This window comes from Echinococcus granulosus (assembly GCF_000524195.1).
Source record: "Echinococcus granulosus chromosome Unknown EG_S00035, whole genome shotgun sequence".
Classification (NCBI taxonomy): Eukaryota; Metazoa; Platyhelminthes; class Cestoda; order Cyclophyllidea; family Taeniidae; genus Echinococcus; species Echinococcus granulosus.
In genome coordinates this window covers 504,994-519,071 of record NW_020170415.1, presented here as the reverse complement: position 1 = coordinate 519,071, position 14,078 = coordinate 504,994, and the positions used below count along the sequence as shown (strand labels likewise).

Here is a 14,078-nt window from a genome sequence, read left to right as displayed (position 1 = left end):
TCTTTCTCCTTTGGCGAAGTCTCGGAGCTCAGCAATTACGGTTGGTTTTACCAGTATTGCACTTTTAAACTATTAATGTAAAGCGAAAGCCATTCAAAAATTTGCCGTATCGAATTGACAATTCCACGATTCACCATACTTTACTGACTATGTTGTAGTCATTCGGAAACTTTTATGAGTCTCTAATTTAAGTCTTGCTGACAAAAGTAACATTGATGCAAAATCAGCCCCATAGTTGATGCATTCCTAATTTTGCTTCAGCCAAATTTCATAGAAGGCAGGACTTCTGAAGCTCATTTTTGATGTGTTATTATGAGGATTTGTTGTTTGATTAAACTGGGTTTAGTTAGGCGACTGCTTCGATCTCTGTGGCCCTCCAGTACGGCCTTGGGACCATGTTTGCAGAGGAAAGCAGTGGTACTCTGTTCAATTCTCGATTATAGCAAGGGACCACACAGAATCTCCGGCACCGCCACCCCACGGGGCGGTCTGGCCTCTTGAGCATGCCAGTAGCGCCCCAATCTTGCCGTACTAAACTCCTGCTCAAGTACTGACGCCTTTCGACTATAGAGAAGTTTCGGGGCGCTCAAGTAGCCTCCTCACCCTTCTGTTCTTTCAAACTACTGTCCCATATTACTACCTTAAAAGGAGTCTGGACCGTAATATAACGACTTCAGCTGGCACAAAGAAACCATCAATTTCCCAAATGCAGATAGCTAACTTATTGACTAACTTAACAGAAATATCTCCACTAAATTTTCATATATTAACTCAATACGCCTATAAAACTATTAATCAACACCAGGACGGATTGAAAATAGCCATTCCACCAGTTCCAACACGGTGTCTACCTCCACACCGTATACGAGAGCTGTGTCCAGATGGATTCTCTACATATTTCTATGATTACATTTAGCGCGCTAGCTCAGGAATATGGTATCCACCATGACACCACCTGCTTCTGCCGGGGCTGGCCTGTTAGATAGGGCAGCTTCATTACTGTGTGTATCCCCCTTCCTGTGCTGTACTGCACTATGATATCTTGCTGTTTCTGCTCCTCATACTGTCGTGCAACCGAACGGTCTATTTCCTTTGTTGTTTTCAACCAGGTCAACGCTTGATAACCCATTCTCATGATGACCTTTCTCTCTATCAGGTGATGTCTGAAGTATCTTACTATTGTGAAGACAGCATAGTTAACGTTGCACTGCTTTTTTCGTCTCATTTCTTTGTTGAGTCCTGTATTCGCGTGACCGATGACACGTTCCCTTCATTCTTTGTCCCTTTGTAAGAGCACACCACTCACGGCCGCATCGTTAGCGTTAGTATCCTGTGAAAATGGTCAGGTGCTTGGGTCGAAGTTGGGCAATGATAGATTTAGTGCAGGGTAGAGCATTCGCTCCAGTTCTTTGAACGCTTCATCATACTCCTTCTCCCATTCGCATTTCGTTTTCGCCATCTCTTCCTCCAATTTACCCAGAGGGCTTGCGATTTTAACAAAACCTTTACAAATGCCTGTATTAGAATGTCAAGCCCAGGGAATGGCGGAGTTTCGTCTGATTGGTTAGTGTTGACCAAGTCCTCACTTGTTTTGTGCGGCATGCGGTAACTGCCTTCCCATCTGACAAGGCAGCGTGTCCCAAGAAGTTGACCTAGGGCTGCAAAAATGGCCATTTCTTTGAGTTTAGGGTCAACTCTCTGTTCTGAAAGTGTTTTACCACCAATCTGAGATTAGTGTTATGCTCCGAATTACATTAATATTAACCAGGTACATTATACTATGTTTCGGGAGTAATTCAGATGGTGCGATTTGCATTAGCCGTTGTCTGGGATTCAAGAGTCGATTCAACATTATGAAAGCTGTTCTCTCCCTGTCACTTTCCACCACTTTCCTTCTCAGCATCCCGATTTTAAGTCTGAAGCGTCGAGTCGGTTTTAATCCTGTAAGAAGTCCAAGGATTCGTTTATGTGAGGCAGTGGAGGGCATCCTTTGTCACTACGTTCAATACCCATAGTCGACGGACAGCCGTAAATTTCTGGTGTTCTCTATCAGAGCAATTTGAGAGGGTTATTGTGACATTGACGGGTTTATGACCTCGTCTTCGATCGTCTCTTCGAGCAGACGGTTTGCATCTTCTAGCAAAGGGAGTTAATTATGTCTGGATTGTCGTCAGATGGGTCTGGCTTCGTTAGTCTCAACCGTATATTTGACGACACTTGTTAGTCCCAGCTTAGGGCCTTGCCATGCAATTACGTTCGCATACTTAATCAGCAGTTTCCGGAGTCCGTTTCTCTCGTTGCAGGAGATTTAGGTGAGCTGCACCCAGAACTGAACTACATTGCCTATTGGCATAGCTGGAGCTTTGAATATTGCATCGTAAATATCGCAGATGCCTTCCCTCAATAGCGTAGCAGCTGTCATGGCTTCAGAGTCTTAATGGGTAGAGAGGATGTATTCCGCAAAACTCGGAATAGCTTTGATGTTGCGCAGACAGTTGACACCAAGAACCACCTCCCAAGCCAGTTCTAGGCCACCAAATTTCACTACCCATGCTTCCTCGTTTGTGTTGACATGGGATGACGTCTCCCCTTCTACTACCATCTCCTTCCCTTCTGCTGAATGCAACCTGATAGAAGGCGAAATGATCTCAATCCTGTGACAAAGGTTCAAGAAAGCCTTGACATGTACAGTTGAACTAGTTGCGCCGGTGTCCCAGAGGATATCGTATGAACGTCCTTCTGGCTTGTCTGGGGCTTGCACGAACGAATGGGAGCTGTTTGGGAGCCAATAGGATAGGGAAAAGGAGGACTCACTTACAGGTGGTGCATAACGTGAAGGAGCTCGATACAGGGGAGCCGAGTTTGGTCGTCGGTTGCGGTTGTTGTAGCGTGGGACCGAAAGCAAATCCTAACGCTTCCTCTTTATGAACTTCACCGGTTTGCTGAGGCAGTTGGTGTTCGTGTTGCGGAGTTTCTCGATCCTAGTGGGTGAGCGAACTCCGTGTCTGAATTGGACGTTAATCCACGCAGCGAGCCTGGTTGGAAGTGAGCCGCGAAAGTCTTATTGTCCTGGCGGTTGAAGGGTGCTTGTGTACTCCTCGTTGTCTGTGCCCACTTTTGGTAGTGGGGGATGAACTCTCTGACGAATGTCTGTTCTTCCTGGTTGATGACGAGTCGGGTTATGGTAGTACAGCACGCCTCCATCTCGGTGTGTTGGGTTAACCCGACCTCCGTGGCAGCCGAGAAGAGGTTTGTGTGGTTGGACGCGTGAAAATGGAAGTGTTCTCTGACGTAGTGGGTTGGATTGGGGTTTAAGTCTGTTGGTTTTAATGCACATTTCGAGTTTCATGCCATCCTCTTTAAGGGAATGTCCACCAATGCTGATGCTGGTGTAATTCTTTTGGTGCGCCTTTTTTCCACACTAGCCTTCATGACCTTGGAACCTGCACACGAGTTGCACAAGAATATGGATTATGGGCATCTATATATAGGGGGTGACAATACTGCTGTTAAGAGTTTTCGCAGCATATTTTCTCCACGCTGGTCAATGTCAACCATTTTTGTTATCCATAGCGTATGAAAGACGTCGCGTACTCTAACAGTCCTACCTTTGGAAACTAATTTGCAATAATATGCCCTAAGACTTTCATGGACAGATCTCAAAAGGTTGTAAAGATTAATATTTGTGATTGTCGCATACGCTTAACATTGTAGTGATAATTTTTGCTGTGTACCATCTTCATTTAGTACATTAATTTTCGCATTTTGCTTTCTAATACTCAGTACACAATAAACTTGTATGTCATTTTCACTGTTCAATTTGCACCACCTGCTTAAATTCCGCTCTATCCAAATCTAATTAGACATTCACTTATTTTAGAGGCGTTTACCTTTCAACCCAATTTCGCACTGTGGGCTGGTACCCTATTATCAATGACACTGGTTATCTAGGATTGGTTTCCGACCATGGACTTGTTAAAATATGACCAAAGCTATCAGGATCTTAACTGTTGGCTGAATGTTTATGATATCGCGAGCTTAGAAGGGTGGCTTACTGATAATGTAATTCAATTTTTCGGTGAAATAATTGAGAAGAATTTCGCGCTGAAGATCTCGGATATTCATATATCAATACTTCACCCAGTCGCCACAGTGTTTATTCGCTCTAATCCCCAATCAGTCCTTGAGCATTTGCATTTAGCTGAAAAGCATTGGATATTTTGTCCTATCTACAACTCTCCGAAATATGAAAACCAAGGAAATCATTGGTCACTTTTGGTCATTTCACGTGATTTGAATTTGTCCTTATACCTGGATTCCCTTTTGCCTTCAAAAGCAAACATACAAAACCCAACTTTTGAGGTTAAAATAGCTCAAGAAACCAGCGATATTATTTGTGGTTTTTGCAAGTGGGCAACCGACTTCCGGATTATTCCGTGCCTTCAGCAATCAAACGCTCATGATTGTGGCATCTATGTTATTTTGTATATGTGTTGGATTTGTCATTTCCTGATAGAAGATGATCTTAAATGGATAGATTCTGGATTAACTGCTCGGCAGATGAGACATGATGCGTTCAGGCTTCGATCCTATCTTCGAGATGAAATTAATCTGTATCTGCGATCTAGGGCAAGCAACCCGTGAATTTCAAGATTTCAGTGACATCCCCATTTGTTACGTAGAATGTGTCTGTTTTTATGAAAATTCCTTTGGAAGATCTCTCTTTTTTGGTGTTTTTTATTCCTCTTTTTTTATGTGAATTTTTAAAGCCATGGGCCTGTATTGTCTCGAATTCTTGCATCCATGGATTGTATGGAGCCTTGAAGAAGCGGTGATACAGTGCGGAATTTTGCCGCTTTTAGCTAAATCCTACCAGTAAAAATTTGTTCCTTAGCTGGTATCATTTATTCCTTCTCACTCGGTTCTACCTATTGCAGTCGCACTAGGTTTAATGTTCCCACTCATAATCATTCACTGGAATGTGTGATTATGGGCTATATTTTCGCTTTGTTCACAGTGTGCTTGCTTGATCCAGTCGTTTTCTATGCATATCTACTTTTGGCAGATAAGGACGAGGAAAGGAAAGTAGCTATTTACAAAAGTACGATTTCCTTTTTAAGTCTACCAGAATTAGGCCGCTTTCTTAGTGGGTAGTCATTCTCGTAACTGGTGTAATACTTTTGAAACTCTCCACTGGAAGATCAATTCCTCACATTTGAATCCGAGAGATTGGTAAAACAGCTTTTTCTTTTGTTGATCGAAGTAGCTATGGTCACTGGGCAACCGGAGTATCACCCTTCACTACTTTGGAGTCAGGATGAGAGGAAAATTTTCATCAACGTGAAGCTAACTGAAGTTAAGGTAAGTTCTTGCTCTTTTTTCCGTACATGTCACGTCCGTTTTTCCATTTTTCCATTGGCAGGACCCGCGAATGCAAATCGGCAATGCCTCAATCCACTTCAACGCCACTGGAATGGGTGCAAATGGACTACAGGAATATGGTTTCTCTCTGGACCTCTTCGAACCGATCGATGATGAGGTGGTGACTGGAATTTGGTCTCCTACTCTTAAAATTACTCAGTGTCTTGCTGTTTTACCTTACTATCCCAAACAGTTTCACCTAGGTTGCACAGAATGACTGAAAGGTGTTGAGCCTTCGTAGGATGTTGAAAACTCCATTTCGTACACTTATGCATTCTATGCAAATTCGTAGATTATAAGGGTGTTGCGACTTTTCAGTTAGGTATATAATATGTTGGAGAAGCAAGAGTAGCGCCTGTAATTTCTCATGGCATTTATGTGTTTTCACGAACTCATCCATTGTCTGTAACTTCTCTATTACTTTTTTACCACTTCCGGTTTAATAACAGACTCGTTTGAATGGAAGCCACAGGAACAGTGAATCAAATTGCTGCCCCTTTTTGAGTTGCTTTGCATTTTTCGTTACTTTTGAACAGTGGAGAAATTGTTCAGAGTTCATTGTTTCCATTAACCTCCACCATTGCTATGAGCCTACCCTGAGCTTTTACCTTCTATCACTAAGCATATGCGAACCATTTTCAACCGGCCAGTAATTATGTCAATCTATCTGAAGGGATTTCGATTCAAGTATTAACACAATGGGCATGAAAAATGGTAATTTAGTATAAGAAGAGTAAGTTAGTTGATCAGCTCTAGATTTTCGTCTACCCTTTCCCTGAAACCGTGCTTATCTTTTCCGAGTTTTCACTCTACCGCTGTCTTTCGCAAATTCTGATCCTCTACTAAGTAGAGAAGCTGTCTCACGTTTTTAGCAGCTTAACACTGAAACTTCCAGGAGGTAGATTATTCGACAAGCTTAAGGATCCCACCGACTTGCCTCTCAATAACTTGCATTTTACTATCATGACCTCTGTTGAGTTTCCATCTACTGTTGAGAGGCAGAGACCTAAGGCTTTTTGATGATGCCTTCCTTTCTCCCTTCTCGCCAAAGACCTCCGACTTTACGGTGACGGAGACGGGTGTGAACATAGTGCTGGTTAAGCGGGAGGCGGGCGTGTGGCCTCGACTTACACAGGCCGCCAACCAGCGTCCACCCTGGTTGCGCACCGACTTCGATCGGCTCTCTTCGGCCGTCGTGAAGGCTATGCTCGTTGCGGGTGGCGATGCTGATGAAAGCGACAGCAGCGAGGAGGATTCACAACCTCGAACCAACGTTAAGTGCATTCGACCGTCAGCTGAGGAGATTGTGAGTTATTTGTTAGGAAGTCAAAGTCGGGAAACAGTAGCTTAACACTCGGGTGAAATTGAACTCCAAGCAGGAGTCAACCGAATTCACTCACGACGTTAATTCTACCTCCTCTTTGTATAACCCAGAGCAAGTAGGAAAGTCTTGGCAGTTGTCCGTGTTTATTTATAGACCCGGCTTCGTTTACTGGAGGTGCTGTGGCACTATTTTTGAATCATTTTGCACCAAAATGACGGTGAAATGGAATTGAAAAATGGGAAATTCCAGTGCTGACTGCTTCACTGGTTTTGTTTGCGCTTGCCTTACAAAATAGTTAGCTTCTTTCATTGCCTTAAAGTGGATTCGTTTTGCTGCTTGATCTCATTTTCGTTTTCAGCATCGTTCTCGATGCGCCTGAGCACTCTCAGCTTCTTCTTTGAAGTATAGGTTTGGGTTTTCCTTTAAAGAACATAAGATAAGGCTCTTGAGGGGCTAGTTTTACAATTGCATACCTTGGTTGTTGCCAAGCTATTTTCATCATCGCGTGGTACGAGAGTTGTGAGAGAAAGGAGGAGTTTTTATTACCTGGGAGATTATGTGAACCCTGGATTATAAAGCCCACAATGGGTCATCCCTCATATAAGTAGCATGTGGTCTATATCGTTTTGTAGATTGCTTGCTTCTCTGCGGACCATATTGCTGATAGTTTCATCTTTTCTAATTCAGGTTTGTTGATAGCTGATGGACATTTTTTTAGCTGGTCCTTGCTCGAGATAGAGAGAAACTGACGAATGAATCGACATTTGATAGCCATTCCTTTTTTCTCACGAATATTAAATATGTGACCTTCCCTTCCGCCCAATCATAACACTAACTGTAAAAGACGGGCGAGATGGGCTTTCCAATCCGTTAAAGGATATAAAATAGGCAAATAAAGGAATGCGTCGACTGTAGATTTCCATTACGTTAATTTGTGGAGTTGTAAATCGACTGGAGTTGGATCTACTTATTTGTGGCTCGTAGTTACTCCGATAGGAAGGAATTTGTTTCAGAGGGAAAGTTAAAATGAGAAGTTGCTCAACCGCTTCCATTTCGGCCATCCTCCTGTAATTTTGAGTCTTTGGAAGTGATGGTACATTATTTCTGGGCTTGTGTTTTAACGAAGTCTATGGAACTTTAAAGCTGGGCGTTCATCATTAAGCCTGCTTAGTCTATTCCCTATCAATGTGTGCTTTTGGGTACTTCATTTACTTTTAATTGAATCAGTTTTACTACTTAGTACCACCAGGAAGTTACAAGGCACACGGGTCCAGAGGTAGCTTGATTGGTAGCGTGCAGAGGAAATGGAGGTCTAGTGCGTCACCGCTGATGTGAAGGCCGGACCGCATCAGATTGAAGATACCCTCGTAGTGGCTTAGCATACTTCCTGTTTTACTCATAAACCAACGCTTGAACAGTGGATTTTACAAAAGTCTGTTCACTATTTTGCATAGGATTTCAAATGATCGCACAAGAATTATCAGTATTTTTTTGATTCAGTTTTGCCAATTATTCCTCCTTCCTTCAGCGAAAGCGGAATGTGGAGCGTGCGGAAGAAATAGCGAGGCAACAGTATGATGAATTTTTTAACTGTAAGTTGCCTTCTGTTTATTTGTGGTGTTCACATCGCTTGTATAGGTGCTGGTGATGAGTACTTAAGTACAACGTTCCTTTGCGATGCTCCCGTTTCTCTCTCTTACGAATGTATCATTGAGTGGTTAGCTACAGTAGATTTACATGAATGGGAATGATTTACACTAACTTCTCTCACCTATCTGGCTCCTTTTAGACATAAAGAACCCTTTGGTTATCTACTTGCTCTTATTCAACATCTTCCAGTGGGCTGGATTCATTTACATTTTCGGTGTGATTGTTCGGGGCTGGTGGACAGAAGGCGATGGTATGTCCCCTCCTTACCGAAATTGAGTGGAAATAGTACTCCAATCAATTCAGTAATAATTTTTGCTTCTGTTTCCTTTTAAATACTCTTACAGCTATGAAAAAGCGTGTTTTTGACATGGTCGCGGATCGCTTAATGGTGCTGCAACTAGCCTCGTTCTTAGAAATTGCCCACGTTCTTCTGGGGTGGGTCAAGGGCGGTGTCCTCCCAACCATCGGACAGGTAACGTTTGTCATCTGGGCTTATAGTATTCCTGGCTGTGGCACGACTGAAAAGATCGTGTTAGAGCTTGTGCTACTTAGCCGATTATGTTTGATTTTCTAATGGAATTTGTCACTCTGGTTAGGAAATTATGACAGGACTTATAAAGAGGGCCAGAGTTCTGTCATGCACGCTTCTTAAACCGGTGGGAAGCGTCCTAGGAGTACTGCTTCATCTACACATGGGTTGTCTATTAAGGAGTTAAAAGAATTTTTAAAAGGCTGGTATTTTGTAATAAATGTAGAAACCATACGCCATGTAGGATCCCCAGAACTGATCCACTAATCCAAAAGCTTAGTTTCTAAGTAGATAGTTGGCAAGCTCGGAACGATTGTTGGTTTTGTTTATGTTCTGATTCATGGAGACTATAGATTCGATGGAATTGACTACGTTGAATGTGTTCTCACACCACAGTCCCTACATTGAAAGCCCTCAAAACATTGGTGTGCGATCTTGTGGCTTGGACATTTAGTGCTATCTGATGCACACTTTGATTGGGCGTCTGGAGAAGCTTCATGTGACATCACTGGCTACTGGAATAATCAAAACATATTAAACGTTGGTGCGACACTGCATCTATTGCATTAGCATTAATTTAAATGGACGGTAAGTAATGCCGCGATGGAGCAAAGTCACCAACAAGACTCTTGGTGGGAATCCTGCCTGAGGAAGATTTGCCATTCGATTTGATGATCAAAATTATTAAATTTAGATATCTAGCAATTGCAGGTTTAGCAGTCAGTTTTTACAGGAACGTCGGACCATTAACTTTGTCTAGGGACCGAACTGAAGGTATTTGATTCAAGATAGGAAGCTTCGCCTGATGCAATTCCAGTATGAACCCGTCTTAGTCCCTTAAGGTGATTTTTTGTAGAATTGTATTTGTATCAGAATTTTGTTCAAAATGGACAGATAACAGCTTGCCAATAGTGGAAATTGTACGTGAGAGATTCTTTACGTGCGGCATCGTGACTCCCCCTATAATCCCAAAGTAATATTGTGATGAGGGGGAAATCATGTCATAAGTTAACTGTTAGATCAGTGTAATTCACATCACAGACGGATTGGTATCTTTCTCGAGATTTGTTTGACATATTTATTGACTGCCTCATGCCAAGTAGCCCTTACATAAATCCTTTTAGGTTTTTGGGCGTAATTTGGTACTATTTGCAATACTTCTGCCACACAAGGAACTGCAAGAGGACACCGTTGTGTTCAATCTTTTCTTAGCCTGGAGTATGATCGAGCTTGTTAGGTGAGTCCGCCTTGTCCACTTCATTTGGAATGGATTTTGAACCACAAAAACTGTAGAGGATAGTTTCGACTAAAGCGATGGTCTCTCTACCTGAGGATATTGAGACTTCGAGGTGACTTGTTGCTGATATTACAAAGCGCTGAAAGCTGTGGGAACACTCCCAATTAACAAAGAATCCGATCTACTTGAAATTTGCAGTGGTTGCAAACCTCCTGACTCGCTCGTTCACACACACTCAGCTGCTCACTCAGGTCACATAGCCGGCTTTCACACAATCGCAAGACAAATCACGAGCTGTGATTTGATCCGGAGCTGAAGCATGGAGGAGGAATGCCTTCACGTTGGCGTCTGTGTGCCTTACATCTGAAATCATCTTCTCCTGTTGTGTTTAAATTTGTGATGCAACCGAAGCTCGTGATTGCCTTAACCTTTTATATTAACTGACGATTACCTTATCTTCCAGATAAAAACTGTTGTTCGTATCCCACCAGACTACCGACGACGCGGTTTTTAGTTTACCTATGGGAACGATACGAGTCGCTTCCACGCAGACAGAGTAGCCTTTTTAAGCCTCTTTATCTGCCAGCCATAGTCGTTTATGGTATAATGTGGATTATGTCTCTGTGTAGTTGATATTTGAGTGGAGCGTGTGCATTTCGGGGCGAATGCATGTTAGTTTTTTCGCCTCTGAAGGTATCCCTACTACGCCCTTCGCTTATTCGATGAGGAGATTGGCTTAGTCACCTACTTGAGATACACCCTTTGGATTCCACTCTATCCTATCGGTTTCATGAGTGAAGGTGAGTTATCCTTGTTTGTCTACTTGTAACCTTCCCACTCCGTATGCCATCTGACTTAAAAAGGCTAGCACAAACTCCCTATCGATTGCTATTTTCGCATACTAAACAAATTTAGAATTTTGATTGGTTATTGTTGTCTTTCTTTATTTCCCTTTTCCTTTAGGCAAGCTCATCATCCTGGCAATGCCGCTCCTGGAGGAGTCTCGGCGCTTCTGTATTGAAATGCCTAACCCTGCCAACATATCTTTTGACTTTCCCACATTCCTGCACATTTACATTCTCCTGATGCTGCCTGGTAGGTCTCGTGGTTCATAAATGAGTGACTTTTCTTCATGGTTGATGGGATTGCATTTGACGTTCGGTCAAGTTGTCCCTGAAGATATTTTGTGAAAGGACTGGGTGACCATTTTGTTTCAAGTAAACAGAAATGCCTGCCGTTAATGCGGAGGTCAAATTGCAGAAGTTCGAAAGTGTCGATATCGTCATATGTCATAATTACACCCATGTCTTGAGCATCTTTCTCTATGCTCTTTGTCCTCCTCTGCCTCAAGCACCGCAATGATGTCCCAGATCACTGAAGCAAACAGTAAAATAGACTGAGAGTTGGTGAGACGGTGTTTCACTGCAGTCAGAAACAGTTCTTGACTTGCGTAATCGAACGAATTTCACTGTTATCCTCTCTGTTATTAAAATGTTCTAATATTTAATCGTTTAAGTCGTTCAATGCTTCATGACGCGCACATTTCACACTTAATGGCATTTACTTCTTGGAAACCTTATTATAGAGGTGGTTACTGGTTGAAACACAATGCAGTTTTACTCCTGATCTCACCTCTACTTTACATCTCATTGCGTTTTGACACTGAGCCATTACTGAATCATTGGAACAGAGGATTGTCTACTCTTCAGATTTCATTCATCATTCGGCGTTTCCGTGAAAACATATCGAGTTGTTTTATTAATTTCGTTGCTTACCACGGTCCAGAACTTAGAACTCCCATGTACACTAATTAGTCGACAATTTCCTTGGCTCTTTTGTTGTGTGTCTTCACCATTTCATCCATCTGCGGCCTATAGCAGTAGAGCTGCCCTCGAAAATTTTGTGGAGTAAGTGAGTGTGGATCTAGATTTATTGGTAGCAGAAGTGGTGCGGGCAGAAGAGGTTAGATTAAATGAATAGAATAACAAATAGATAAAGGGACTAAGAAGCATACAGCGTTTAAGCTGTTCTCCGGAGGCCTCAAAAAAATAAGGGTCTGGGGGTAGCTTTGTTATAAAATCATAATGGTCCTTAAAGGTCAGTAGTGTTGGTGGGTGGTAATTATAAAAAGAGTTAATTTCTCTTGCAGGCTTTTTCAACCAAATGCGGTACATGTACTTCCAGCGGCGGAAGAAGCTGACGTTGAGGTTTGGTGGCAGAGCGGGTGGTAGATGAACTGCGTTACGGACCTCCAACAAAGCCTCACTGTGCTGTGCCCCATTCGCACTCCCTCTCATCTATACTTTTCTCATTTGATCTCTATGTGTTGTTAGGTGTTTACTCTGATTTGCTGATCGATGACTGGTGGGTGCTTGAGGTATCAGGAAAGCCGATCGTGATGGCGGATTGGAAACGATTCAACGCCGCGTGGATTGTTGCGCGATACAGCAGTTAACCTTGAAGGCATAATGTGAGTTTGAAAGTAACCCTGATATTGGTTTATGTAAGGGCTGGTAGATCATTACCATAGAGGGCGATGTGGACAGAGTTTCACACCATCTCAACGCGAAAGTAGAATCACGGGAGATGGGAAGTTTACCTATCGGTAGTTCTGCAAATGTGGGGCACACTGATCCATGGACCGACTGTGGTTTGCACATGTGGCTCCGGAATGAAGAGGGGAAGGAATGCAGAGACAGGTGTAAATAAGGGAGATGGATCCACAGTTACATGGGTACACATTGAAAGTAATGACAGATATCGAGGTGCTAAACATGATGTTAGGTGGTTGCGTGTCCACTTTCTCCGAACGTCCCCCCTCTTGTTCGGTCTGTGTCGGCCATTGTACCATTGATTCACTAAAAACCAATCATGAACTAGAAGCGGTAGTCATTTGACTTACTTGTGTGTGGGAAAGCGTTTGGTCCCGGCGTCGCTGTTGCCTTCTACCGATTTCATTGTGTCTGTAGTTCCGTGCTTTGCAGGAACTGTGTCAGGGAAGAAGCGCTTCACTGACTTCATACTGTTAACGGCTGGAGGGTGTTCCGATCGCTACTTATGTGAAAAATTGTCTAGAATTTGAGTCGTTTGATGAAGGTTGTTTAGCAGATCTGGCGTTCTACATCGGTTTCTCCTTGAGACTTCATTTTCATTCCAGTTTTATCCATCATTCAATCAGGATTCTATATTCGTTGACAACATCGCTCACTACCCTGCCGTCGAACGGTCTTGGGTCTTACTGGCAAAATCATTCACTGGATACTACTTTTGATGACAATTTCAAGGCTGACTTCGGTAATTTGGCACTTGTCAATCGTGTGACTGGTTCGCGGAAGCTTTGTTCACCTTGCGGAGATCTATGTGGAGTTGTAGGTTATAGCACCTTCATTCAAACAGCTTCGGTATTAACTCAAGTCCAAAGTCCATATTAGACTGTGTTAGCTGTGGGGCGCCTCGGCTCTTTACTTAAGAATTTTGACGTCTGTGGAAGTTCGTCATTGAAGAGTGCGTGCTCATTATTCATTAAGTGATGCGTCAGGACTACGTAGTTTCAAATGGTTGCAATCCTTTAAATTTCATCATATCGGGCTTTTTTGGTAGTATTAACGGTTGTTTGTCCATCTAGATGGTATTCACAAGATTGCTATCCTTTCTCCTCGGATCTGTTTTGCCAAATAAGGCACCCGTGTTACCATATGCACACAGCATTTCCTGTTCCTCACGATGATGTCTTACTGCTTTAACTTGCATATTAGCATCGTAACATGGAATTGTCAACATGTTAATGCAAATGGGATAAAAGGAATGAACTTGCCACTTTTAAGTGTACGGTCACCTTTGTCTGCAAGAAACGGTGCTTGGAATGGACTTTCGACTTACTAGTTGCTCAACTTTTATAGAAGAGACGTGCTCAGATT

At 42.8% G+C, this 14,078-nt stretch overlaps 1 protein-coding gene across 1 annotated transcript; it reads left to right on the top strand. All coding sequences in view use genetic code 11, as the record gives it.

Annotated features, from left to right (window-relative positions):
* Positions 1–312: 312 nt before the first annotated feature.
* On the top strand, positions 313–12,396 carry EGR_05080 (Protein tyrosine phosphatase-like protein PTPLAD1; the record flags this gene model as incomplete). Its single annotated transcript, XM_024494329.1, has 11 exons — positions 313–487; positions 5,267–5,361; positions 5,423–5,542; positions 6,473–6,727; positions 8,274–8,337; positions 8,535–8,645; positions 8,740–8,867; positions 10,049–10,161; positions 10,855–10,961; positions 11,125–11,256; positions 12,311–12,396. The coding sequence occupies 11 exons, from the start codon at positions 313–315 to the stop codon at positions 12,394–12,396; spliced, it is 1,386 nt and encodes a 461-aa protein (XP_024351278.1).
* Between the last annotated feature and the right edge of the window lie 1,682 nt (positions 12,397–14,078).